This window comes from Amphibalanus amphitrite, unplaced genomic scaffold (genome assembly GCF_019059575.1).
Source record: "Amphibalanus amphitrite isolate SeventyFive unplaced genomic scaffold, NRLGWU_Aamphi_draft 000375F_arrow, whole genome shotgun sequence".
Classification (NCBI taxonomy): Eukaryota; Metazoa; Arthropoda; class Thecostraca; order Balanomorpha; family Balanidae; genus Amphibalanus; species Amphibalanus amphitrite.
Genome location: NW_024881869.1, coordinates 96,422 through 122,057, shown reverse-complemented (window position 1 = coordinate 122,057; position 25,636 = coordinate 96,422). Strand labels below are relative to the sequence as shown.

The 25,636-nt window shown below is 53.5% G+C and overlaps 7 protein-coding genes across 14 annotated transcripts in view; 2 read left to right on the top strand and 5 right to left on the bottom strand.

The window, feature by feature from the left end:
- Positions 1-1,245: 1,245 nt before the first annotated feature.
- LOC122389878 (sulfotransferase family cytosolic 1B member 1-like) lies at positions 1,246-3,062 on the top strand. The gene has a single exon (XM_043382347.1). It carries the CDS (start codon positions 1,443-1,445, stop codon positions 2,382-2,384), a length of 942 nt encoding a protein of 313 aa, XP_043238282.1. The 5' UTR covers positions 1,246-1,442; the 3' UTR covers positions 2,385-3,062.
- LOC122389883 (transcriptional regulatory protein AlgP-like) lies at positions 2,975-4,184 on the bottom strand. The gene is made up of 3 exons (XM_043382351.1): positions 3,942-4,184; positions 3,403-3,576; positions 2,975-3,280 (listed from the first exon to the last, which is right to left on the bottom strand). The coding sequence occupies exons 1-3, from the start codon at positions 4,182-4,184 to the stop codon at positions 2,975-2,977; spliced, it is 723 nt and encodes a 240-aa protein (XP_043238286.1).
- Positions 4,185-5,192: 1,008 nt separating this feature from the next.
- LOC122389882 (sulfotransferase family cytosolic 1B member 1-like) lies at positions 5,193-5,627 on the top strand. The gene has a single exon (XM_043382350.1). The coding sequence runs from the start codon at positions 5,193-5,195 to the stop codon at positions 5,625-5,627; it is 435 nt and encodes a 144-aa protein (XP_043238285.1).
- A 420-nt stretch (positions 5,628-6,047) lies between these two features.
- LOC122389877 (organic cation transporter protein-like) lies at positions 6,048-7,973 on the bottom strand. Its single transcript, XM_043382346.1, has one exon. The coding sequence runs from the start codon at positions 7,840-7,842 to the stop codon at positions 6,154-6,156; it is 1,689 nt and encodes a 562-aa protein (XP_043238281.1). The 5' UTR covers positions 7,843-7,973; the 3' UTR covers positions 6,048-6,153.
- A 5,268-nt stretch (positions 7,974-13,241) lies between these two features.
- On the bottom strand, positions 13,242-24,547 carry LOC122389876 (phospholipid hydroperoxide glutathione peroxidase-like). 3 transcript variants are annotated; one of them, XM_043382345.1, is made up of 2 exons: positions 24,498-24,547; positions 13,242-14,214 (listed from the first exon to the last, which is right to left on the bottom strand). In XM_043382345.1, the coding sequence occupies exon 2, from the start codon at positions 14,145-14,147 to the stop codon at positions 13,650-13,652; it is 498 nt and encodes a 165-aa protein (XP_043238280.1). In that variant the 5' UTR covers positions 14,148-14,214; positions 24,498-24,547; the 3' UTR covers positions 13,242-13,649. The 3 variants fall into 3 exon arrangements, with proteins under 3 accessions (XP_043238280.1, XP_043238279.1, XP_043238278.1); XM_043382344.1 differs by having other exon boundaries at positions 24,492-24,546; XM_043382343.1 differs by lacking the exon at positions 24,498-24,547 and adding an exon at positions 14,591-14,807.
- Positions 17,512-24,006, bottom strand: LOC122389868 (adenylate kinase 9-like). The gene has a single exon (XM_043382328.1). It carries the CDS (start codon positions 24,004-24,006, stop codon positions 17,512-17,514), a length of 6,495 nt encoding a protein of 2,164 aa, XP_043238263.1.
- A 206-nt stretch (positions 24,548-24,753) lies between the features above and the next one.
- LOC122389875 (obscurin-like) overlaps positions 24,754-25,636 on the bottom strand; it is a 95,306-nt gene continuing 94,423 nt past the window's right edge. For all 6 annotated transcript variants that reach the window (XM_043382336.1, XM_043382337.1, XM_043382335.1 and 3 more), the window contains one exon: positions 24,754-25,406. In XM_043382336.1, the coding sequence (XP_043238271.1) occupies positions 25,278-25,406 (129 nt within the window). In that variant the 3' untranslated portion in view covers positions 24,754-25,277. The remainder of the gene's footprint in view (positions 25,407-25,636) is intronic.

Sequence of the window (25,636 nt, the reverse complement as noted above, 5' to 3'; positions counted from 1 at the left end):
CTTTTGTGATGGTCTTCAAAACTTACAATTGTGCTGAAGAAAAAAAAGGAAATGGAGCATGTGATTGAACACACACCGAGCCGATGATCCACTGTCAATTTTTTTAGCCTGATATCTTCGAAAATGGCTAAGTTGGGCGCTTTTACGCTTTTACTTTTCCAGCTTCTAATGTGTAAGGGGAGAGGGAGGGGGGGGGGCTGATCGAGCTAGAGCTTCGCGGAAAAAAACGAGGGTGTTGCCCGTGACGAGAGGAAGCCAATGATATACAATTTTAAGGTCCTAGGTCATTGGTTGACCTTCCAGGTCAGTTCAATGTTCCAAAATTCGGGAAAATCGGGACCTGCTAGAACTGCGTAAAGTGAAGCTGTTATCGGGGTTTTCGGGATGCTGATCACGAATATCATGTTAGTTGTGATCACAGATGATTTCTTCATGCATTTAGGCCAGCTCGGGTCAGGTCAGGTCAGGCCAACCATTAGGCGTCCTACCGGTTATCCATAGTAGGTGTCAACTACCACTGACGGCGTCGTAGCATGTTACGAAGGCATTAAAAGTACTTCGTAAACGTTCAAATAGATGCTATATAAATTCGAAATCAGCCCGAAAAACTACCCTAGAAACATGTAATACTCGAAAAAGTGAACCGAGGTCATCAAAGGTCAATGACCTGACCTGACCTTCAGGTGACCTTCACACCCACCGTGATGCATGGGACGAACATCATTTCACATGTTTGGACGTCTACAATCACAAAAAGACTGGAAACGCGCGGATAATGTGAGCTAACATACGCCAAATCGCGATTCCGGCCGAATATGGTCTTGAGAATCAGGTCACAGGTCAAAGGTCTTTTGGGTCAGGGTCATGAAATTTTCAGAGTAGGTGTAAAACTGATCAAATCGAGGGTACTTAAAGTTTCGTCGCGATGCCCGTTTTTTGCGCGAGTTATTTGCGAAAAACCATGGGGGGCTCATATCCGACCCCCCTACACATGCGAGGGAATTAATACTTCCAAATGCACCGGTTGGTACCTTTTCGACATGGTATACACCCCCCTCAAAGCTCGTAACGAGCCTTCCCTCGGGTGTCGCTCCCTACCCCCCCCCCCCCCCGCTTCACCGGCCATGGCTGGATTTCTGCACCCATGCACCCACAATGTTCCAGCCGTTCCTACGCCCATAATGAGAGTGACATAAACACGGTGGTCTGCAGGCTGTCAGTTTCCCAGAGAGAGGCGTCGCCCGCGTGAGAGGTGCCGCGCAGTGCTGGATTCACCGCAGTGTGGCGCGGAGCGGAGTGAGGCATCAGGCATCAAACATCCATACCACGAAGTGAGCAGTGGCAGACGAATGTGATCTGGGTGATTTGAAAAGCCAGCAGCTCCTGTCTAGCCAACGGAAAACTGAACCACGTTTGGGTATAACAAACAGTACTGCAGAATTATGTCCGAGCCAGCAACAGCACCGGAAGAAATTACCATTCCAGAGGATTGGGAGCCAATGCCGATCGATCCCAACTATACAGCTCCCGGTTTCCGCTTATTAAAGTACTGTGGAGTGACACTAAATAATGTTCACCTCCAATGGGGTATCACGAAATCGTTGGAGCAGTTTCAAGGCAGGCGTTCCGATGTCATCGTGGCCAGCTTTCCCAAGTCGGGCACCACTTGGCTGCAGGAAGTCGTGTGGCGTGTCACCCATCACCAGCCAACGGCTGGCGAGAAAGGACCAAAGACCTGCTTGGAGTACCGATTCCCTGTGCTAGAGTCACAGCCCCAGGAGAAACTCATGGATATGGTGTCTTTGAGCGACATGACGGACCAGAGATTCATAAAGACACACCTGCACTATCATATATTACCAGAAAGCGTCAAGACGAGCGGTGCCAAGGTGCTGTACGTACATCGTGATGCAAGGGATGTCTGCGTTTCCTTTTACCATTTCTCGAGGATGTTGAATATCTACAAGTACCGCGGCTCATTCGCAGATTTCCGCGACAACTTCATGCGCGGCGAAATAGTGCACGGTCCTTACCGGGAGCACGTGCAGGGCTACCTGGAGCACTCCGACACTGTACTCTGTCTCACGTACGAGCAGATGCACCAGGATCGCGGCTCGGTCGTCCGTAAGGTGGCAGACTTCCTGGGAGTCTCCCTGAGCGACGCCGACGTCGACGATATCGTGAAGAACACCAGCTTCGAAGTGATGAAGGCGAACCCGGACACCAACTTCCGGCAGTGGGAAGACAGTGGACTGGTGTCCGGCACCGAAGAAGGCACCTTCATGAGGAAGGGGGTGGTTGGCGACTGGAGAAACTACTTCACTGAAGAGGAGAGCGAAGCCTTCTTGAAGTGGCGGAACGAAGAGGTCGCTCCTCTGAATTAGCGCCTCCACAGGCCAGTGAAGAAAAGTGCGCAGAAACCATTTATCGGAAATATGTTTTAGCGTTACTAGAATAGGTTATTAGAGAGGGGATGAAGAAATTTTACTACTTTTATCCATGTAATTTGTTGTTCTGGCTTAAATATAAGCGAGATACTCTCTCAAGCCGTATATTGTATTGTGCTAAAAATGTTTGCGCTGGTATAATGTGAACAAGAATGTGTTACTTTTATCGTTGGCGACTTTTAAAAGGGTTTTTGAAGAAATATGCATGCACAGATAACCCCATCGCAACCTGCAGCTTGCAAGTCATAATAAACATTTCCAATAAACTGTAGCTTCAAATAAATATATATTTACTCTTAATAGCTTCACGAGATGACATTGCTGTGAAATGAAACAAGATGCAGGACAATGTGAACAATGATCGATGCCTTGACGTCGGACTTGGACGTGTCTCACGCTGAATCTCGCGCTTCTACAACTTCTAGCGATCCGAAGGTTCCTTCAAAGGTTACTCCAATATCTCCAATGTCTACGCAATGGATGAACACAATGCACATTGCACATGTACACTCAATGATTTTTTACACTCATAAAACAACATAGGAACATGACACCTCGACCACCCTCCCAGCAGCCATTTTCTTTTCAACGGGCTTCTTTGCTGTGATCTTCTTCGCCGCCATCTTCTTCACCTTGGTCGGCGACTTGGTCACTTTCTTCACCGGCGTCGCCTTCTCGGCGGCCGCAGCCTTAGACGGCGTCAGAGCCTTGACTGGCTTGGCCGAGATAGCCTTTGCCGGCGACTTGGCCGCAGCCTTCTTCAGGATGGGCTTGGCCTTGTCCTTGGTGGCGAGCCGGTAGCGGCCGGAGAGGACGCGCGCCTCGGTCTGACCCTTGGGACGAGCCAGTCTTGGCCGCCCGACAGGCCCGCCTCGAACGCCTTCCGCAGCATGCGTTTCAGCATCGCCGAGGGCACGCTGTGGTTGGCCAAGATGTGCTTCTTGATGGCCCTCACCGAGGTGCCCTTGACGTCCTTGTCCGCTTCGATGGCATTGACGATCAGCTGCATGGTCGGCGGACGGTCGGGCTTGACCCTCTTGGCAGCCCCCTCCTTGGACTTGGGAGCCCGCTTGGCCGGCTTGGCATCAGTCGCCCGGGCAGCAGGAGCATCAGCAGGGGAGGCAGGAGTCTCAGCAGGGGCGGCAGGAGCAGCGTCAGTCTGGGCCTTGCTGGCAGCTCCACCCTGAGCCCTCGGTGCTCTCTTGGCCTTTGCAGCTACAGCAGGTGCGGTGGCAGTCTCGGCAGAGTTCTCAGCCGGGGGAGCAGGAGCGGCAGCGGGGGCAGCAGAGACATCAGCAGGGGCGGCTACGTCCTCAACCGGAGCAGCAGGGGTCTCAGCGGGAACAGCAGGAGTCTCAGCCGGGGCAGAGGCAGCAGGAGCAGTGTCAGTCTTGGCCTTCCTGGCAGCTCCACCCTGAGCTCTCGGCGCCCTCTTGGCCTTCGCAGAGCTTCAGCAGGGGCGACGGCGGGGCTCGCAGCAGGAGCGTCAGATACTTCAGCCGGCACGGCAGGAGTCTCAGCCGGAGCAGCTTCAGCGGCAGGGGCGGCGGAAGCCGGAGCTGCGGCAGCCGCAGCGTCGGTCTTGGCCTTCTTGGCGGCTCCGCCCTGGTTCTTGACTGCCCTCTTGCCTGGTCTGGCTGTAGGAGCAGGGGCAGCAGGAGCCTCTGCCGGGATGGTAGGAGGCTCGGCCGGGGCGGCAGCAGCCGCAGCAGGGGTGGCGGTAGCAGCGTCGGCCATGGCCACGAGTTGCACTGCACGGATCTGGTGAGAACACGACGGGCTTCGAACGGCGAATGTCGTCGGCGCTTCTTCTTCTTCTTCTTTATGGATGTCGGCCTGCTGCCAGGGGCGATTTCGGCCGTGTCGTCGGCGCCGGGCACCACGCCTTTTATACGGGCCGCTCCGGACGGCCAGTGGCGTGCTGCGGTGCCGCCGCTAGCCGAGACGGGCCGACCGGCCGGCCGACGGCAACTGTGGACTGACCTTGAGAGTGACATAAACACGGTGGTCTGGGCTGTCTGTCAGTTTCTCAGAGAGAGGCGTCGCCTTCGTGAGAGGCACCACGCAGTGCTGGATTCACCGCAGTGTGGCGCGGAGCGGAGCGAGGCATCAGACATCAACCATCCATACCACGAAGTGAGCAGTGGCAGACGAATGTGATTTAGGTGACTTGAAAAGCCTGTCTCGCCAACGCAAAGCTGGACCACGTTTGGGTATAATAAACAGTACCGAAGAATCATGTCCGAGCCAGCAACAGCACCGGAAGAAATTACCATTCCAGAGGATTGGGAGCCAATGCCGATCGATCCCAACTATACAGCTCCCGGTTACCGCATGTTCAAGTTCCGTGGAGCGACACTGAATAACATTCACCTCCAATGGGGTATCACAAAATCGTTGGAGCAGTTTCAAGGCAGGCGTTCCGATGTCATCGTGGCCAGCTTTCCCAAGTCGGGCACCACTTGGCTGCAGGAAGTCGTGTGGCGTGTCACCCATCACCAGTCAACGGCTGGCGAGAAAGGACCAAAGACCTGCTTGGAGTACCGATTCCCTGTGCTAGATTCACAGCCCCCGGAGAAACTCATGGATATGGTGTCTTTGAGCGACATGACGGACCAGAGATTCATAAAGACACATCTGCACTATCATATGCTACCAGAAAGCGTCAAGACGAGCGGTGCCAAGGTGCTGTACGTACATCGTGATGCAAGGGATGTCTGCGTTTCCTTTTACCATTTCTCGAGAATGTTGAATATCTATAAGTACCGCGGCTCATTCGCAGATTTCCGCGAAAACTTCATGCGCGGCGAAATAGTGTACGGTCCTTACCGGGAGCACGTGCAGGGCTACCTGGAGCACTCTGACACTGTACTCTGTCTCACGTACGAGCAGATGCACCAGGATCGCGGCTCGGTCGTCCGTAAGGTGGCAGACTTTCTGGGAGTCTCTCTGAGCGACGCCGATGTCGACGATATCGCGAAGAACACCAGCTTCGAAGTGATGAAGGCGAACCCGGACACCAACTTCCGGCAGTGGGAAGACAATGGACTGGTGTCCGGCACCGAAGAAGGCACCTTCATGAGGAAGGGGGTGGTTGGCGACTGGAGAAACTACTTCACTGAAGAGGAGAGTGAAGCCTTCTTGAAGTGGCGGAACGAAGAGGTCGCTCCTCTGAATTAGCGCCTCCACAGCAGAGGTCCTTGATGAGATGTGAGACCTATGTAGTGATCCTTGCTTATGAAATGCATGATAATTGATGCTATGTGTGATAATGCTATTGCTCTTGCTATTGCCGTCTGATTGCTTGCTTTTTTCTCACCCGAATTGTGTTTCCTTTCACTGAAGATGTCTTTGTTAATAGACGAGACGTTTGATTTTACATGACGAATGCAACGATATGCCTAGTATTAAGGTCGCTACGGCTCTTGAAGCAAACTAACTCCGCATTCGATGTCTCTCAGACGACGAAGATTCTACGTCGTCCGGCCAATCCCGTTGCCATAACCGCTGACCTTGAAGTTTGAACGGGATTGGCCGGATGGCGTAAAATCTTCGTCGTCCGAGAGACATCGAACACGGGGCAAAACAAAACTGACGCAGTTAAACGATACCATTGGCGCATTTATTGCTGGTGACCGTTGATCGAGCAAGCATTAAAGTCATTGTTATATATAGCTGGATGTCACATCAGCTGGATGTTAACATATCAGCTGGATGTCACACCAGTTTTCACGCTGCCATCACTGAGGGTCAGTTCACACGCGGCGCCCTTCTTGGGGCGTCTGCGATGGTCGGCAGCCTCCACATCGGCCACAGTCTCGGGCATGGGTTTGCCGGCCGTCTCCGGCAGCAGCAGCGCCGCGAGGCCAGCGAGCAGCACCATGGCGCCGAACACGGCCGACGGCGCCAGCTCGTGCAGGCCGCTCACCAGGTCCACCACGAACGGCGAGACGGCGCCGCCGATCCGCGAGGCCGTCTGATGAAGACCCATCGCCAGGCCGCGCTGCTGCGTCGGCATGTACTCAGACACGTAGGAGAACATGTTGAGCGCCGATGTGACGCTCAGCTTTCCCACCAGGCCCAGCACCAGCCATAGCGTGGCGTCCTTCTTGACGAAGACGAGGAACATCGCTATGGCCGTTGTGAACAGGAAGGCGATGAGGCAGCGGCGCCGACCGAACCGGTTCAGAAGTGGGTAGATCAGGCACGCGGGGATCTCCATGACTCCAGACAGAGCCACGGCCAAGTGAGGATTCGTGCTCAGCTGCGACACGTCAAAGGAGATGCCAAAGTATGAGCCAGCCATGGCGAAATAAATGAATGTGCTAGCGATAGTGTATCGGCGCATCAGTGGCGTTCGCACCAGGGCGAGGACACGCTGAAGCGCAGAGTCTCGGCTGTCCCCTTTTAGCGCCTCTTCACGAGCGATGTGCGTTTGACGCACATCAGACATCATCTTGAGCACCTCGTCGTCAGACGGCATCTTTCTGCGGTTCCAGCGGGCGCCCTGACGCAGAATCTCCAGCGCCTCAGGGAACCGACCCTGGATCAGCAGCCAGCGCGGCGACTCGGGCATCAGCCAGAAGTTGGGCAGAAGCAGTACGCACGGAATGGCTAACGCCAGCTGCAGCAGCCAGCGCGTGCGAATGTAGTACGACGCTGCAGCCAGCAGCATGATGCCAAACCCGAAAGGCAGGAATACGAGGGTCGCTAGTGCCGCTCGGTGCTCGCAGTCGCTCAACTCTGTCACCAACACGAACATGCTGGCAATCATAGAGGCCATGCCGAAGCCCGTGAAGCCTCGAATCACGAGGAAGCTGACATAGTCGCCCACCAGCGCCGCGGAGAAGGAGCACACGGTCGCGAGCAGCATCACAGGCAGGAAGACAGGTCGGCGGCCGAAACGGTCTGCCAACTGTCCTCCCAGCAGCGCGCCGACGATCCCTCCCAGCATCAGCACAGACTGTAGCATCGAAAGCATCGGCTTGCGGCCGCACACCAGGTTCCACTCGGTCACCACTGTCGACTCGTACACGGACTTGTCGAACACCCAGCGCGAGCAGGACATGCTGGCGTTACCCACAAGGTGACACTGGGGAACATCCTCCGGCAGAGACGCGAACGTGACGTTGGTGTCGAACCCGTCAGCGCACTTGAACGCCGGCGTGGCGCCGATGAACATCATCGACATGGAAAATGTCGGCAAGATGATCCACGTGATGGACATGTAGCTGACCAGCAGCACCTGCCAGCGTCCAGTGCCGCAGCATCGCTCCAGCACATCTTCAAACAACACAGCCCGTCCTTTGTTAGCTTCGTCAGCTACCGGCTGTGGCACCTCTCCACCAGTTTGTTTCATCTGCAGGCTGACCACTGTTTCCGGCAGTTTGTTCATCGTCTCGTTTCTGGCTGCTCTCTCGGCGGACTGTTTTGGCGCCGTCCGGCGGCCCGGCTTGTGACCGGCCCGGCGCTGAGCGTTTGGGCGACTGCGGCCCGGGCCTCCCGGACCGTGTCAGCAACTCACTGTTTGTAATGACCCTTCAAGGTCGTCACGGCTGGACGCCAGCCAGCCCGTGGCTGGTAATCAACAAAGGGATGATACAGAAGCGCTCAAAACACAGCTGAGCTTGCACTAGGAAAAGATGTGTTTGTTTTAGGGCCCTTTCCCGGTCAAGGGGTGATGCACCCCTCCTAATAGTGACAGGCTGCTGAGAGCTGTTTACGGGCACCGCAAATTGCCGAGTGCGGTGTTTGCGGTCTGTGGAGCGGGCGTGGGGGTAGGGATGGGTAGACGGTATGACGTCACAGGCTGTGGTGTACGGTTGACGGTCCCTGTGGTCGGTCCGGATCGACCACAGCGGTCGCCGGGTGCGGTGACAGAGGGATGACGTAGGGTGGCAGTGGGCGGAGCTTAGAGCCTGTGTGTGCCGCTCTGCCGCTCATAAGGCCCGTGAACAGCCCTCTGGCTATCCCCATTCGTGGCAAAAGGGGATATAGGGCAAAGGGGGATATAGGGGATATAGATATAGCCCCCCTTGATACCTTGAGATTAAAGGGACCGATTTTCAAAATTTAAACGAAATTCGATTTCACTGAACATAATCTACATTTCAAAAAAGGTTAGGGTGATTAAACAAGGTTAGCATAGGTACAGGTCATTGAATATGGGGATGCACAAAATGAATCATCAATATGCTTTTATTGGTATAACTGGCAACTTGTCAACCATTGTCAACTTGCCTCATTTGAGGCAAGTTGACAATGGTCATGTTATGTTACAATCACGTGTGATAAAATGATTGAAATACTACATGTCATCCATAGAGGCGGCGTCAAGATTAACGAAGTTGGGAGGTGAGGCATAAAGAGTGTCTATTGTGAAACATCACGTGGCTTAGGCTACCTAATGACCTGTTGCATCGTATGCATCGTTTTAAATGTATCATGGTTGTTACTTTGTTTTAGGCGTCAGAGGTGGTTCCATGAAAAAAGATAGGAGTGAAACGGGTACCTATTTGAAACGTCCATTGTTGGCTGTGGCTCTATGTACATAGGTATGTGACCAAGACTAGGTACCTAAATATCGGCATTGCCAACATACAATTTGTAGATATGCCTAACATCAACCCAAATAATCATCCCCTTGCCAAAACGTCCAATAATGTCATGTTTGTTTCAAAATCAGACATTCAACGTGTTTTTAGACCTCCCGTTCTTTTTCCTGGAACCGCCTATGATCCCCCTAACTGTCACTTGTGAACATTGGTACAGAATATGTTCCATGCAACCACTATAGCATTTGTCCTTTTTACATAACGAACATCATGATCCAAGAAGCAAGTAATTATTATGTGTACGTACAATCGCCTTGTGTACGTACACAATACCTATTCTTTACAATAGAATAGGTATTCTAGGTACCTATTCTTTACAACTTTACAATACCTATTCAGCGCCTGGATTCGCTAATAAACACATGTAACTTGTTTGCAGGTGTTAGATTAACGAGTTGCTTGTGGGGGGGGGGGGGGAGGGCGTGAAACGCCTCCCCCTTTTCGCTGCGCTATAGCTGAGAAACGGCGCGCCGCAGGCGCCTTAAATTTTGGGCACTTGTAGAGAACAGAGCGAAGTTTATTGTGACATAGTTCTAAAAAATGCAAATTTTTAGATTTCGAGGTTTTAGTGATGTCATGATTTCTAAGTTTTCGACCAAAAATGGCATATGTTGGCCGTTGGGTGGTCTGTCAACGTGATTGACTCAGGGTGCCCGTCCAGACCAATGTCTCCCCCTAATTCCTAGCATCCTTCCGACTCTGAAACAGTCTCATCAGACCGAAAGAATATTTGATGTGTTCGGCCTAACGTCACCGATCTTACCCCGCGCCGGGCCGGTGCTCTGAAATTCCGCGCCGGGCCGCGGGGGGGGGGTGTCTGAACACCCCCCCTTCTAACTCGGCTCCTGGGCCACGTAGCGACACGCGGTAAGCGGCAATCGAAAGAACGTCAAAAATAAGGACGAAAACACTTCGGTCATTTTTTGGGTCAGGCCAAAGGTCAGGTCACCAGAGGTCACCAAAGGTAAAATGTTGACTATTTCAACATTTTGGAAACAGCCAACGGCTATCTCGGGAACCGATAGAGCTACAGCGCCGCAAAAAAGCGCATTCGATAGCCCTTTTACAGACCTTTCTGGGTAATGTTCTCAGATTTGACCTCAGGTAGACGGTTTAGCCTCCAGAGGGCAAAAACTCCAAAAATAGCCGTTTTTACGAAAAACGTTTTTTCGGCAATAACTTTTGACTTAAAAGAGCTATGACATGACTTTTGCCAGCATCGTGTTTCTCTCGTCGAGACGCGTCGACTGAACTATAATTTGACCTTGAAAGGTCAACTTGAAAATTTGACCTCAGGTCAAGTTCATGACCTGACCGGAAAAGGTCATGTTGCATATCAGTCGATCCGCAACGTCGAGCCGAACACATCTAAGGCGTTTTCAGCGCTCTAGCACGCCTCTATCAGAAGTTATCATCGAAAAGCTGTTAGATTCTGTTCGTGACCTGAGATGACCTCGGGGACATAACGAGGGGTCACAGTTGCCATTTTCTGGTTCAGTGTGTCTATTTTACCTACATCTCGATGTTTGAGAGTGTCTAGAATAGCGTTCGTGCAAAACAGACGCTTTTCAATTTCCTCCCATTGACTAATGGAGAGGCCGCAAAATTGACCTGACCTTAGGTCACCGATATCAAAATTCCGAGATATACATTTTATAGATAGTGTTGCTCTTATCAATCGCTGAAAGTTTCAAGGCAATCGTTCAGTCGGTGTAGCTATGACGAGCATTCTTATTTTTTTCTGAGGTGAGGTCACTTGGCGTGACCTGGTGACCTGACCTAAGGAGACCTGGGTTTGAAATTTTCACAACATGTGCGGAAAAGATGCACGAACAGGTGTGCCAAAAACGGCGGCGCGGAGGCGCCGCCGTTTTTGAGATATCTGCGAAAAACCAAAAGTGGGGTGTTCAAACACCCCCTCCCCCGGCCCGGCGCGGGTTATGATATGCAGCAAGCACTTTTCCGACCAGGTCATGGCATTGACCTAAAGGCAAAATTTCCAGTTGACCCTTTGAGGTCAACTTATAGTTCATTCCACGCGGCTTGACAAGAAGATCACAATTTGCCGGTAAAATCGGTGCCTGGTTTTGAGTCAAACACTATTGCATGAAAAGGTTTCGTTAAAAACTTCAATTTGAACACTTTTTGCACTTTGCAGGCTACACCGTTCATCCTAGACCAAATCTTAGAGCATTGCTCAGAAAGAGCGTTAAAAAGCTGTCGAATGCGTTTTTTCCGCAGCGTTGTAGCTGTATTCTACCTTGAGTTGTGCGCCGATTTGTCAAAAGTTGTCGAAATAGGCGAAATTTGACCTTTGATGATCTCTACCTTTAGTGACCTACTGTTTGACCTGACTGGAAACATTGACTTAAGTTATTTAATATTTAGTCATGATTTTGATGATCCTTCTATTGTCGTTATGGCACAGGAGTCGTGGTATAGAAGGGACCAAGGAAGTTCATTGCTCATTTTTCAACTCCCTTCCCCCAGAGTGTGGAAATGGAATCCCAGTGCGGCGGGATGCGATTTGACACGCGCAATGGAAAGGAGGAGTGCGAATTTCGCCCGCTTCTCCTGATTTTCGCGAATAACTCACGCCGTGATCATTCTGTTTTTTTTTCTTTCTTCAAAACCTGCCTAATATGTATTAGGTTGCCCGTGCCACTCACCAGTCGTTCTCCCCAGTTGGCTGTCAGTGGCCGGAATCACTCACGTCGGCTCGTTCGTATAGGGTCGAATACCCCTTTAAAAACGCCAAACGCCACCGAGAGCGATAACGACGATATATGGTCTGGATTAGGGATATGCAGGTATAACTTATCTTGAAGTCACATCCATTAAAAAGGTGAGGGTGGGTGGGAAGCTTTTCGCTCGCGTTTCGCTCCGTTCACCGTCCGTCGCTGTCAGACGACTGGTGTGCGTGACACTTTCCGTCGACGGCCCGCCTGTTCCCGCGCCCCTTGACCTGACTGGAAACATTGACCCCTCCCGGGTCTGCCCCGCGTCTGTCAACGGGCCATTAGCTCCGGTCACGTTCGGTGGCGCCCTGGGCAGGGGCCTAACTTTCCATAGCCGCCTCTCGCCGCTATGAGTTGAATTGCGCATCTTGCCGCGAAAGCAATAAGTAAATCGGTGACCGGTCCACAACTTTTCTAGTAACAAGGGTGTAAAGTAAAAAAAAAATCACGCTGCAGCGGCGGCGCGGTTCTTGCCGCATGTCTGGTAGGCTGCCGTCGCCGGACTGTTCCGTCTTTGCATTGCGCTGTTTACCGCTGCTAATGATCGATTCGTGTCAAAATCTCTGTGAAGACTTAAAAAGGTACAGGCAATCTTTTGGTCAAAGAATTTAGAAATCAGCTGGTAACATTTTGACTTGCGACTTGTAAACATCTCTAGGGTGTAAACGAGGGTGTAAACACAAAATTGTGGCTGAAAGGCTTCCCGCGTCGGCTCATCCCCGCCTCAACCGAAAGACTCTTAGGCCTTAGCAGATATCTTATTATCATTATTATGGTTTGATTGACTGTAGAGATTCTCAATAAATACTCCAAATGAATGTGCTGTTGCATAGTGAAAGAAGCAAGAAAATCGGCCGATGCCTTTTTGTGTTATGGACGTGTAAACACAAAATAGTCCCTCATACGGCACGTTTGACCCCGTGTGACCTCATGTAATCTTAACGATAATGACAGTGTCATGAAATAAACACACAATCGAGTTCCCCACCGCTTCCACCCACCTTCTAAAGTTCGTCTTTTTAGCTGCCTTAGGAACTGAGATCTTCGGGAGGGGACGACATTCGCCACCCCCTCCCCCTTCCTGGGAGGAGTTCTCGGAACCCTCCTATACCTACTATGCGTGTTAATGCGTTTTTACACTCGACACGAATAATTTTTGCCTTCCCGGTAGTGTCACTTCCCTCCTCCCCCCCCCCCTCCAGTGCAGTGGTGACATTTCATTGAGGCTCTTAAGTCTAAGAAGTAAGAGGAGGGGCATATCGATATCTGCAGGGTCAGCCCCCACCTGTTACCCCCTCCCCCACATGGTAAACGAGTTTTTGATGTGCTCATTTGCCGCCACCTGTCATGGTTTGACTTTGCCGTGCCCGCCTGTGCCTTTGGGCACTACAGTGCGTGTCTAACCTTCGATTATTGCCGACTCACCTCAGCCGAGGCCCGGAATCGATACGAATGTGTATTGTCATCCGCGTACACACTTCTTAGAATGCGGTATTGATTTTCCGATGCGGCCCAAGGACACACAGTGCTCACGGAGAGACTGCTGAACAGAGAGAGCGTTGTAAACGCTGCACACGGACGCACTGCCGTACACTGACAGACTGCTGATGGTTTGACACATGCCATTGCACATGGTTGACGCTGTCCATTACAAAATCACATCCCCTGCCCGGGGGCGGGTCCGGTAACACAGATCAGCTGATGAGCGGGGAAGGGCGGCGGCTGCGGCCGCAGCTACCCCGTCCGAATCTCTTCGGTCCCGGCCGACCCGCATTGCAGGTTTCCAGTCGAGACGTCATCCGACGGGCGGGGCGGCGGCGGCGGCGGCGGCGACGGCCCTCTCAGGTCACTCAGAGCAGCTTCTTCACAGCGTTCTCGACGGCAGGGATCGGGTCATCGCCGGGCCCGAACCGAGCGACAGGCTGGCCCTTGCGGTCCACCACAAACTTGGTGAAGTTCCACTTGATGAAGTTGCCCAGCGTGCCGCCTTGCTTGTTTTTCAAGTACTCCCAGAGAGGATCCGCGTCGGATCCGTTCACCTTGATCTTGGCGAACATGTCAAACTTGACGCCGTAGCCGGCGACGAACTTCTTGATGTCCTCTGGTGTGCCCGGCTCCTGGCTCCCGAACTGATTGCACGGGAAGGCCAGGATTCTGAGACCCTGCTCGCTGTACGTGTCGTACAGCTGGACCAACTGCCGGTAGTTGGTCGGGGTCTTGCCTCACTTAGAGGCCACGTTGACGATGATGCACACCTGGCCGTCGTACTTGGACAGCGGCACCTCATTGCCGTCAATATCACTGCACTTGAAGTCGTAGATGGACGCTGCGTTCTTGGCGGACGCCATGACGGAGAAGCAGTGAGCACCGAGCAGCGCCGAGCACGTTCCACTCACGGCCACACCAGCGGCGTGTCTGAAACGCGACAGGCGGCTTATCAATACCCCGGCCATGACCGCCGCGCGCGCTGCGACGCCACCGAACAGGCTGGACCGACGGACGCCGCCGCCCCCTCCCCCCTCCCCCGGGCGCCAGCTGACTGTGCCACTGGCAGCGAGCCAACGCAGTTGCTAGGCCCGTGCCCATTGGCCGGCTGACGAGGAAGACGCTCTCGCTAAGTTTACAGTCGACCAACTGCTGTGATTCAGTGTTTTTGTGACGCGTGCCGGTGGCGTCTCACAGGGGCAAGGGGCGACTCGGGGCCGCCTGATTGTTGCCGCACCCCGGACTTGGCAAATAGAGATGCTAGTTCGTCCAAATCTGTCCCATCTGCAGTCCAGATTCAGCCTACCTTGTGCTACTCCGGATCCCGTCAGGTGGCGCAGGGGCCGCCCGGCCGACTGTTTGACTCGGATGCCGATGTAGAGATGCCAATTCGCGGAAAGTTAGCCCACATTCCGCCCAGATTCAGCTTCCGGGCGGTAGCTCGGGCCCTTTTAACTGTTAACGGAGTAACTGATGTAAAGATGCCAGTTAAAGCAACGTTGGCTCACGTTCAGTCCACATTTAGCCTACATTTGGGCTTCTATATCAGGGGTCGGCAAATGGTGGGGCATGCCCCCTTTGGGGGTAATGGAGCCCCTCGGCGGGGGGTAATGGGGGCCTCTGAGAAAGCCTTATCTTATAATTAATGTCTCCCTTGATGGGACAGACATCACGCCTGTTTGGTCTCAGGGTTCAAAGATCGAACGCTAACCGTCGCCCCTCTATTGGCGTTTTCATAACAGCTAACGTAAACGGGGAGGGGCCGGTCGGGCCCCAGCCTCTCGGCCTCTGAAATCTGAACTGGAGCTTTGCGGTAGAAAAATGAGCGTGCTACCCGTGACGATAGGAAGACGCTGCTACCCAATTATAACCTTCGCACTTATAGGGGACCCCCTTTTCCTCGGGTTTTCGCGAATAACGCGCGCAAAAAGCAGCCGATCGCGATGACATTTTCAGTACAGGTTTATCAATTTTATACATTGTAGCTAGAATTTCGCAACCATTTGAACATATACCAAGTAATTTTGGTGCCTTCGTAACATGTTACGAAGTTGTCAGTGGTTGTTGATGCCTACTATAAATACCCGACAGGACGCCTATCGGTTGACCTGACCTGACCCGACCTGGCCTAAATGCACGAAGACATCTGTAATCAAAACTTAGATAAAATTCGTGATCGGTACCCCGACAAACTCCACAACTATCCTCACTTTACGAAGTTCTGACAGGTCTCCATTTTCCGACTTTTTGGGTCATTGAGCCGACCTGGAAGGTCAATCAATGACAAAGCATCAGCTTTCTCTCGTCACGGGCAACACGCTCGTTTTTTCCGCGAAGCTCATGCTTGATCAGGGGCCGAACGACAAATAGGGGTCCAACGAATTTATCCCCCCCCCCATAAATTAGCGGCTGGCAAAACACCAATACGGGTGACGGTTAACTTCCTTGGCCATTTGGTGACTTAAGACTTTCAAAGGGTCAATGACAATTGTGTAGTAGATCAGCACCCGCTGTACCTTCTAGAATTGAAATTTTATGAACTTCCATGATCTCAAGAAACAACTGCCTAACAAGTCAACAGTTATTTCTGTCAATGTATGACATGCTTTGTGGCAGATAAAAAAAAAATGATCGGCTCGAGGGTAAAACTGTGTCGTGATCCGACGTTTTTCCATAATAATACCCGAAATACCCAAAGAATCACGGAAAGGTATGACATTTCAGTGAGCTCGGTTGTGTATGCAATGGTGTCTGGTAGGGTGGGGGTAATGGCCCTACCTGGCGCCCGAAAAGGGGGCACGACCCCGGAGGGCCTGCCGACCACTGTTCTATATGAAAGAAAAATATATTTCTTTTTCTCCCGTAGGAGAAAAAAAGTTATGGCTACTGGATCTTGACTGGATCACGTAGCAAAGCGGCATTCGAAAAAATATCAAAAAGTAAAAATGAAAAATAAGATAAAATAACTTGTTTTACTAAATTATATTAGAATATGAATGCTATTAGGAGTAGTTAGACTAAGAAAATTAGATTTTGAGATTTCCAACGTGCAGGTGGCGTTCGAGAGAATGCAAAAATTGTGAAAGAAGTGCTTCGACCATTTCCCGTTTGCCAGAATTCCATAGCAATTTTTCCCGATAAGACATTTTTTGACAAATTGCCGCCTAGCTTGGGAGTTAATTGAGCTACAGCACCCGAGTAAAAGCTCACTCGAAGTCGATAGCTCTTAAAAAGCTGTGGTGGGACATGGCTTTGCGATAGGTATGTTAACGATTTAGCTTCGAGTGGACACAAACTGTCAAAACGGCCATTTTTGATGTAAATGTTTTCTGTAATAACTTTAATGGCATAAGAATCCAATCTCGATTTCATTGCCTTCGCTTTTTTTTCGTCGAGACGCGTCGAATGAACTACAACATGACTTGAGGTCAATTTGGAAATTTGATGTGCCATGATCCCAACTGGGAAACTTTCCCCTGACTTTCCCCCGCCTGGGAATTCTCATGCCGCATGTCACTTGGTCCGCAAATCAGAGCGCTTTCTTCGCTCTAGCATGTCTATCACATTTTATAGTTAAATAGGTGCTGGTGACCTTCAAATGACCCGTAAGCTGACTTCAGGTTGTCACCTCAGGTTGTTGTCAGGCTGTCTTATCAGGTAGCTGAAATGTCACCTACTACCTAGCATACTTGTCACCTAGCAGCTAGTGCGACCTTTCAGCTGGAGGCTGGACTTTTCAGCTATGGAACATTTTTAACAGCACGTGTGCGCTATGAATGTCGAAAATGCTGTGCCAAATTCGGTGTTTATATGTGCCGATATTCTTACGCTGGCTGGAAAAGCGTTATGGTTCGGTAAACGTTCCCTTCCATTTGTGCGACAAACAATAAACAATGCGATTAGATTCGATTCGATCGATCGATTATCTATAGAACAATTCGATTATCTGGTTTTCTACCTGGTTTTGTATTTTACCGCGATTACACGGTGATGAATCTTTATCACTCTGGGCTGAATATCACTTGGCGAGATGAAGCATCTATCAATCGCGTATTAGTTACTCGGCAAGTCAATCGAGTGACGCCATCTGTTTCATGAAAAACGTGCGTCATACCCAGCTCCATAGTCAGTAGCCGTCAGCCGTTCCTGAGACACAATGCCCCGACCGATAACCGCTAAGCGAGGAGTTTGGTTTCTCCGGTAGCGACTTGTGTATCCATCATTTGTTCAGCAGACGTCCCTGTAGGCTGCCTGCCGCGGCCGCTGCAGCATCGCCGTGAACCTCTCCATCTCCCGTCTGAGATTGTCCGGCATGTGACGCGGGTCGGACCCAACTCCGTTCACCGCCGGTCCGAGCCGCTCCACCAGTCCGCAGGCGGCCTCGAACTCTGCCAGTCTCTGCTCGCGGCGGCGGCGCACACAGTCGGAGGCGGCGGCGCGCGTCTGCAGCTGCAGGCCGATGTGTACCAGCACCGAGGCCGTGACGCCCAGCTGAGGGTGCTTGGGCCTGCGGCAGCCGGCCGTCGTCAGCACCCGAACCAGGTGGTGGCCGAGCGTCTGCTCCAGGTAGCCCGGCAGGGGAAGGCTGGAGACCGGCAGCAGCTGGGGCTCCTTGGCCTTCGTCGTTGAGTCCTTGGTGGCGGTCGGCGGGAGTTTCTTCGGCAGAACGCAGGCGTAGAACCGACGCGGCTCCGACATGAACGCGTCTCGGGCTTCCTCTGAGGCCAGCAGATACACCTGATGATGATAGCCCACGGCTATTGCGGGGTCGCCGCGCACAAGAGCCTCGTACCTTCGCCCGCCGCGCACGTAGGTGACCGTGCAGAACCCTCCGAAGGCCAGGGGGATGTTGGGCAACAGTTCGGCCGTGTCGAGCTGGGACAGCCTGCGCGGGAGCTCCGGAGGTAGCGGAGCGGCGCGCGGCGGCACGCACATCTCGCCGTCCTCTAGGAATACCTCCCGGTGCTCGGCTCCACACGTGCGGTAGTACCGTCCGCCCAGCTCCACGGCGTGCGCCAGACTTTTCTCGCCGCTGAGGTCGGTCAGCTTGCCGTCCCTCCAGCAGACGGGGCAGTAGTGACCCAGGGGACCGAGCCGCACCGACAGCTCGTCCGGAGTGACACACAGGGCTCCCAGCGGCGCCGCTCGACCCGACGCCACTCGCTCGCGGTACTGGTAGATTTCGCTGATGCGCTGCTCGAGAGCGGCTCGAGCCTCCTTCTCCACCGCCCACATGGTTTTGCCGGCGTTGAGCTCCACCAGGTTCCCATGCAGGCGCTGGTAGTAGTACCCCAGCTGCTCGGACGCCTGTCTCCAGCTCGCGAGGCGAACGCAGTGCGCCAGCGGCGTCTCCAGCCGCGGCTCCTCTGCGGGCGGCCTGCGCCGCGTGGCAGCCGCCTCCAGGCGAGTCTGCTCCGCTCGGAACCAGTTCTCCTGGCGCCGCGCGCGGCGAACGGTGATCGCGGCGTCGGCCTTCAGCTCCAGTATCAGGTAAGGAAGCACGCCAGCGGCCGTCAGCGCCGCCGCCTGGCGCTCGTTCTGCGGCCAGCCATCCAGCACAAAGCCGTGCACCTGGGCCGACACCGAGAGCAATGCCATCTGAATCACGGCCACCAGGAGCGGCTCCGGTACCGCTTGGCCCTCCTCCAGGTGGTGCCGCACGCGTTCGCCCAGCTGCAGCGGCGGCCAGCGCGCCAACAGGGCACGCACCGCCTCCCCGGCCGAGACGCGGTGCAGACCGTAGCGGCGCACCAGGCCGCAGCTAACGGCCGTTTTACCTGACTTGGGCGGTCCCAGCACCGCCACGCGGCTGGGGATCAGGTACTGCGGCGGCCTCTGCTCAGTGTACATCAAAGGATTGCGGATGAATTTGGCGGCAGCCGCGCTGTTGATGCAGTAGTAAATGTGCCGCCGGTAGATGACTGGGTACGGCCGCCGCTCCACAGGGTTGAACGGCGGCAGCATCATGCCTCGGTCCTTCAGCGTCACCGGGCACTGCTTACCGAACTTACTCAGCTGCCGGTAGCCGACGTCCAACAGCATCGAAGCCATGTTGGTTCCGATTGGGTAGGCTCGCTGCAGCAGGCTCGAACGGTGTTTGATGTATTTTTCCAGAGCAGTGGTCAGCTGGAAGTCAACAATATGACCTCGTCGTCTGGCATCCACTTCCACCCACGGGATGTTCGCCTCGGTTGCCACTTCCTTCAGAGATGCAATGGCCGCTTTTCCTTCCTCGTGCCACTGGCGGAGAACCTCGGAGAGGCGCTCCTTTGCTTCTTCCTTCGTCTCCCACTGAACTTCAGTCTCCTCCGGCTCAGGGAATTCGTCTGCAATGATCTGATCAATGTCGATCGTCTCCTCTTCTTCTCCCAGCTCATCTCCCATCGTCATAGCATCTGATCCTTCCGGGGGCTCGTCATCATTGGTATCTCCCTCTTCGTCTCCGCCCTCGTCATCCACAGCCTGCTGCTTCAGCATCTCTTCTCGCTGCTTCTTCTTCTGATCGACTTCATCTTGCAGCTCCTTTCGACGTTCATTTATCTCACGCTGTCTCTCTGCGGCCTTTGCTTCCCGTGCCTCCTTTATTCTGGCCTGGAAAACATCCATTTTCTCTTGCCACTGTGCAAGCCTGGATGGAAGCAAGCGCTGCACCGTCTGCTCGGGATCCGTTATCAACACAACGATGGCGTCAGGGAACAGATGGTGGTCTGTCAGATACTGCATCTCGTCGGGCGTCGCTGGGAAGCCCTCCATCACGAACCCTGTCTCCTTGTACGGCGAGTGTTCCCACCACGGACGCACCAGCTCGTCCAGCATGTTCGGAGACAGCATCTCCAGCTCTCCGAGGAGATGTGCCTCTACCTCTACCTGGAGGTCCGTCCAGCCTGCCTGGTCCGGTCGCCGGCCGTTGGTCTCCTCCGTATCAGAGCCCTCGCCACCGGCTGCCGGCTCCTCCTCAGCCGCCGACGGCTCCGGTGGAGGAGTGCCGAAACCTGCGCTGGAACTCTCCAGGCCGGCTGCTGCCGCCGCCTCAGCTCGACGCTCGGCCTGTTTCTGGTCAAACTCCTCTCGCATGCGGGTCGTCTCTGTGACAACATCTGCGATGTCGTCGGCGATTGTGTCCTCCCCTGACACGTCAGTGTAGAAGTGCTTGCCTATGCGTTGCTTTCCCAGAGACAGCATTATTTCTTGCAGTCGCTCGGTGTAGTCGTAGAAGAACACGCCGCATTTCTCGGCTAGATGACGGCCGCGTTCTGATTTTCCTGCACCGAATGCTCCAAGCAGAACAAGCCGCAGCGGCGCCGGATTTGGTGGCTCATTGGCTGGGATGTAGCGATCCGGATCAGCCATCAGTGTATCCATGGCTTCCTGAGAGCTGGTGAGGTATAACTGACCGCGGTAACCGACAGCGAATTCCGGTGAGCCCGGCTGCAGCACTCCCATCTTCGTGTAAGTCACTGGGCAGAACTTGCCCGTCTCTCCGTAAGGCTTCTTCTGGTCTTGCCGTGACTGGTTTTCACCTTCAGCGTCTGACATGCCATGGTCTTCCTCATCCTCGAGCTCATTGTCATCATCAGCTGCCTCCTCTTCCACCTCGTCGTCAACCTCTCCAAACTCCATCTCCAGCTCGTCACTGCTGCTCAGGTCCCGCGGCTGCTGACGGAAGCTGTGCTCCATTTGCTCGGTGACAACTCGCAGCAGATTTGTCCCAGTGCGCATCACCTTGTCGAGCGCCAGAATTATAGGCTCAGGGGAGTTTCGCGGCTCGGCCAGGCTGCGCACGGAACTCCACTCCTGGCTGAAGTCTAGCAGCTTCTTTTTGTAGTCGGCCATCATCGGGCAGTCTGGTGGCGGTTCGGGCGGTACCAGAGGCGTCGCGGGGTCTCCGAGCTCCTGCAGGTCTTCTAGCTCGGTGTTTGGTGCTCCGGACATGTTGCTGGCTGGCCCCCTTTGTGACGCGTTCCCGCCTGGGGCAGCCGGCGCTGGGGAGGCGCCGCCGATAGATAAAGTGCCTTGACCAGCTGCCGCTTCATCCGGCTTCGTCTCGTCTTCATCCATCTTTGGCTCAGACGGAGCGCCAGGCGATGCGCTCTCGCCCATAATGGCCGCCATTTGCCTATTCACCGCCTCCTGCTCCTGCCTCTCCTCTTCCTGTCGCGCCCGCTCCTCCTCCAGCCTTCGCTGCTCCTCCTCATTTCTCTTGGCCTCCTCTTCGGCAGCGGTTTTTGCGGCGACAGCATCTTCTCCCACCTTTTCACGATGCTCCTGATAGTAGTAATCCTGCAGGAACAGAAAATCATCCGAGTCGTCCCAGATACAAACCAAGTCATCATACTCAAACTTGGACTGAGCCATCAGCTCCCACAGCACCATCTCTGTGGGCATGTTGTCGATGACCCAGCCGCCGTGCTTGGGCCCACCACCGGCCTCGACGTGGCGCTGTCGCTCTGTCTCTGCCACCGTCTCCTGCAGCACCTGCAGCCAGTCAGGCGGCTCCAGCTGAACGTCGGCTACCAGCGCCTCCAGTTCAGCGGCACACTCCTCCAGTTTAGCCTCCACCTCGGGGTCCGGCGGCGCGTCCGACGACGACTGGGACTCCTCGCCTGACGAGTCGGTCACGCCGTCCCCTGGGGAGGCTCCGCTGCTGCCGCCAGCGCCTGCAGCGCCCACACCTCCGCTCTCCGTCTGTTCCGCGGCGCCTCCTCCGTCGCTCCCAGCCCCAGATCCACTGCCTGGCTTAGTGGACTTGCCGCTTGATCCACTATCGGCACGAGCACCAGGACTACCGGGACCGGCCTTGCTCTCTGCTTCTTCCGGTGCATTGGAGCGATTGCTGCCTGCGCTATTCCTGGGTGTCGCTGTCGCCTCTCCGGACGAGTCTCTTTCCGAAGCTGCACCGCTACCTCCTTTCCCCATGGATTCTTTGCTTTTTTCGCCATCATTAGGGCTGATCTGTCCACTCTGTTCTTCACCTTTCGTTTCATCGCTAGCGTTTTCCGCCTCAACCTTTGCACGTTCTTCTGCTTCCCTTTTTCTCCTAGCCATGACTGTCTCCTTGATTTCTTTTCGTTTTTCCTTCCGTTTTTCTTCCAAGACTTCCTTCCGCTTTTTCACCAAGAACAGCACTCCTGCCTCCCTTATGTCAATGATACTTGCAGCATAGTAGCTGGCCAAGTGGGACGCAAGCGTGGTCCGACCACTTCCTATGGGCCCACAGATGATCACCCGACACGGAGGCTTTGGCTTCCTCATCAAAAACCGTCGCGGATTTTGCATGAATAGGTCGTATGCTTCTTCGTTGGCCATGACGTAGAAGTGATCCAGAAAGCCAACTGAGAATTCTGGGTCTCCACGCACGATACGACCATCCTGGAGATTGACGGGACACATGGCGCCGAAATCGGACGGCGTCCACTTGAATCGCAAGCAGAGCGGACTGGTGCGCTGCAGCACGTGTCTGATCTGCTCGGGCTCGTCCTCCGAGGAGACGGCTGGTGGGTTGTCCTGATCTCTTAGACGAACTGGCACCATGGCGCGGTAGATAGGTAGCACAGACAGACGGTACTTCAGGCTGTCGAACGCTTCTTTCGGAGGCAGCGTAGCGTCAATTTCAATCAGAAACTCGGGGCTGTGGCTGGTCATATAATCTTCCAGCAACAACATCAGTCGAGATTTATATGCTTCTAGCTTTCCGGAGAATCGAGACCGATTGCCTTCGGGGATGCGCAGAAGAGTATCTCGAACCTTCTTCGGTGCCGGATGAAATGGATTCATCGGTTTCGGCTTTTTGGGTGGTTTGAGTTGAGGTGGGCGACGTTCTTCACCGTCTTCGCTACCCTCTTCGTTTTCCATGGGTTCTGGCTCTTCCTCTTCCTCAACTTCTTCCTCTTCTTCGACTGCCTCCTCGTGCATTTCCTCCTCTTCCTCTTCTTCTTCCTCCTCTTCTTCATTCTCGTCGTCCGATGGCAACCGTGGCGGTTTTTGCTTTTTTGGTGGTTTCGGTTTTTCTGTATAGAATATGAAGCTATACAACCTGCCCTTTGCTTCATCCATGCGGAAAGACGCAGCCCTCTCCACCAGATCTTCGTCCGATATTCTTAGATGAATAATCACGGCTGGTGGCAGGGCCGAGTCTAGAATCAGTTTCAGCTGATCCAGGTGGGACAGCACCTTCTCTGATAGACAGGGAAATCCATCCAACACGTAGCCATAGTGTCTGACGTCTTCACGCTGCAGACGCTCTGACAGCATGCTCATGATGAGCTGCTCGGGAATGGCCACACCCGACGCGAGGAGGGACCAAAAGCGGAGTCCGAGCTCCGATTGGCTCTCCACTATATCCTCCACGAGTGTGTCGGGACTGATGTAGATGGAGCGCCACCACTCGGACAGCAGGCGCGCCATCGTCGTCTTCCCCGAGCACGGCTTCCCGATGACGATGAAGCAAGCCGGTGGCCTCTTCAGCAGCTGCTGCTCCGCCACGTCCATGTTGAAGGGGTCCTTCACGTCAGTTATGGGCGAGGTGGCTGTTGGCTCGCCCTCACTGCCGAGGCATTGCTGGCTTATTGCTGCCCGTTCGCGCAAGTAGGTCGCGTAGTTGAACTCGGTGGTGGATGGAACTGCAGAGTCGCCTAGTGACGAGTAGAATTCCTGGCGTGTAAGTCCGCCCAACTGAGATGTTGTGGAGCGCGTCTGATTGGTGATATCCGAGTTCGCCGTCATCACGAAACTATATGGCATCATTCCAGATGGTCTCTGGTCGAGGCTGCCAGATGTGAGTGAATTAACATCAACTCCCATTTCCACGTGGAGGTTCGTCCCATCTGGTATAGAATCATTGGACTTTGATGGAAGGGTGTCCATCGCTGTCGACTGATTATAGCCACCTTCTGACCCGCTTGGAGGTAATGTGCCCTCAGGCTCCATTTTCAGTGCCGATGTTTCACACTTCACAGGAATAAAAGTGATAAGCTCTCACAGAATAATAGAGCTTCTTCATGGCATCGAACATAGGTATAACAATATTCAAGAAGCATTTAATTTCCTCGTTTCAAAATGAATGCAGAGATGCATCGAAATGCCGTTATTGATTCCCAGTGGTCTACGGAGAATCTATAATTATGATAGAGCGGCTACGTGTCTGTCGCAAGTCTACATAATGTAACACATGGCTCAAAATAATGATCCACATTTTCTAAAATACTCACATGTACCTTTTCGTCCTAAGCCAAAGCAGTTGCTGGGGTGGAAGGTGCGTCGGGTGCGTCTAAAAAATAATTTTCCATTTTCTTTGCAAAACAGACAAGTCGTGAAATATGTTTCAGCACACCTCCAATAAAATGTTTTCTGTGGTAGACAAACGTTTTCCGCATTTATGAAGTCATTTCCTTTTGTTCTCATACGGATTGCAATAGGTTCCTCTGGCCAATCAGTGTCCGTCGCTGAGTCAAAACAAAAACAGCAAAACGATCTGTATACACCAATGTATTTCCGATGCATCAAACGCGTCTGCATTCGGCAAGAAATCCTCAACGTATTCTCACAAACCGTCCTCACGACCCGGGGACCTGACGCGACCTCTAGACTGACGGTCCTCACGTCCTAGCGGCAAAGCAAACACTGATTTCGTCGGGATGGGTAAATTAGGCAGACAACTTTCCAAATGTGTGTAGGTACGCATCCCGAATACCACAACTGAACGGCGACGGTATCCTCAAGAACGGCAAAACGTTTCTGTTTTCCGCGCCGTGCTTCGCGGTCTAACATGACTCGCAACATTCTAACAACATCATTCACAACCTCGGCGCCACCACTGACTCCAACAACCTCACTCACAACTCTGATCACGCCTGCATGAAGGACAACAAGCTCAGTGGCATCACTCGCGAGTGACTACCGTGCCAAATTAATTCGAGCTAACACTCGGGCAGGGGCGGTTCGAGTCGCGGGGACGGGGCGGGACCCGCGCAACCGGCAGCTGACTGGGAAAGCTCCTAGAAGGTGGTGAAGGCGTTCGTTTCGACACTGAGCGAGCGGGAGAGCGCCATGCCGAAGCCGGCGAGGAGGTCGGGGCTCTGCGTGGCCTGCTCCAGCCTCTGCCGGTGGTAGCGGTCCGAGTACTCCTGGGGGTGGCAGAGACGCGCCGTTAGCAATGGGGCTGGTTCAATGGCGAGACTTTCTACATCTCCGGTTGGTTTCATGCATTATCATGTTATAAATATTCGTAATTCGGGAATATTTTACATGCGTTAATATTACAATATTTTTATTGTAATTATTTACAAACTGTAAATGGCTTTCTCACGGACTCTTGTGCTGGCTTCGACAGACCAAATATTTTTCATGCAACAGT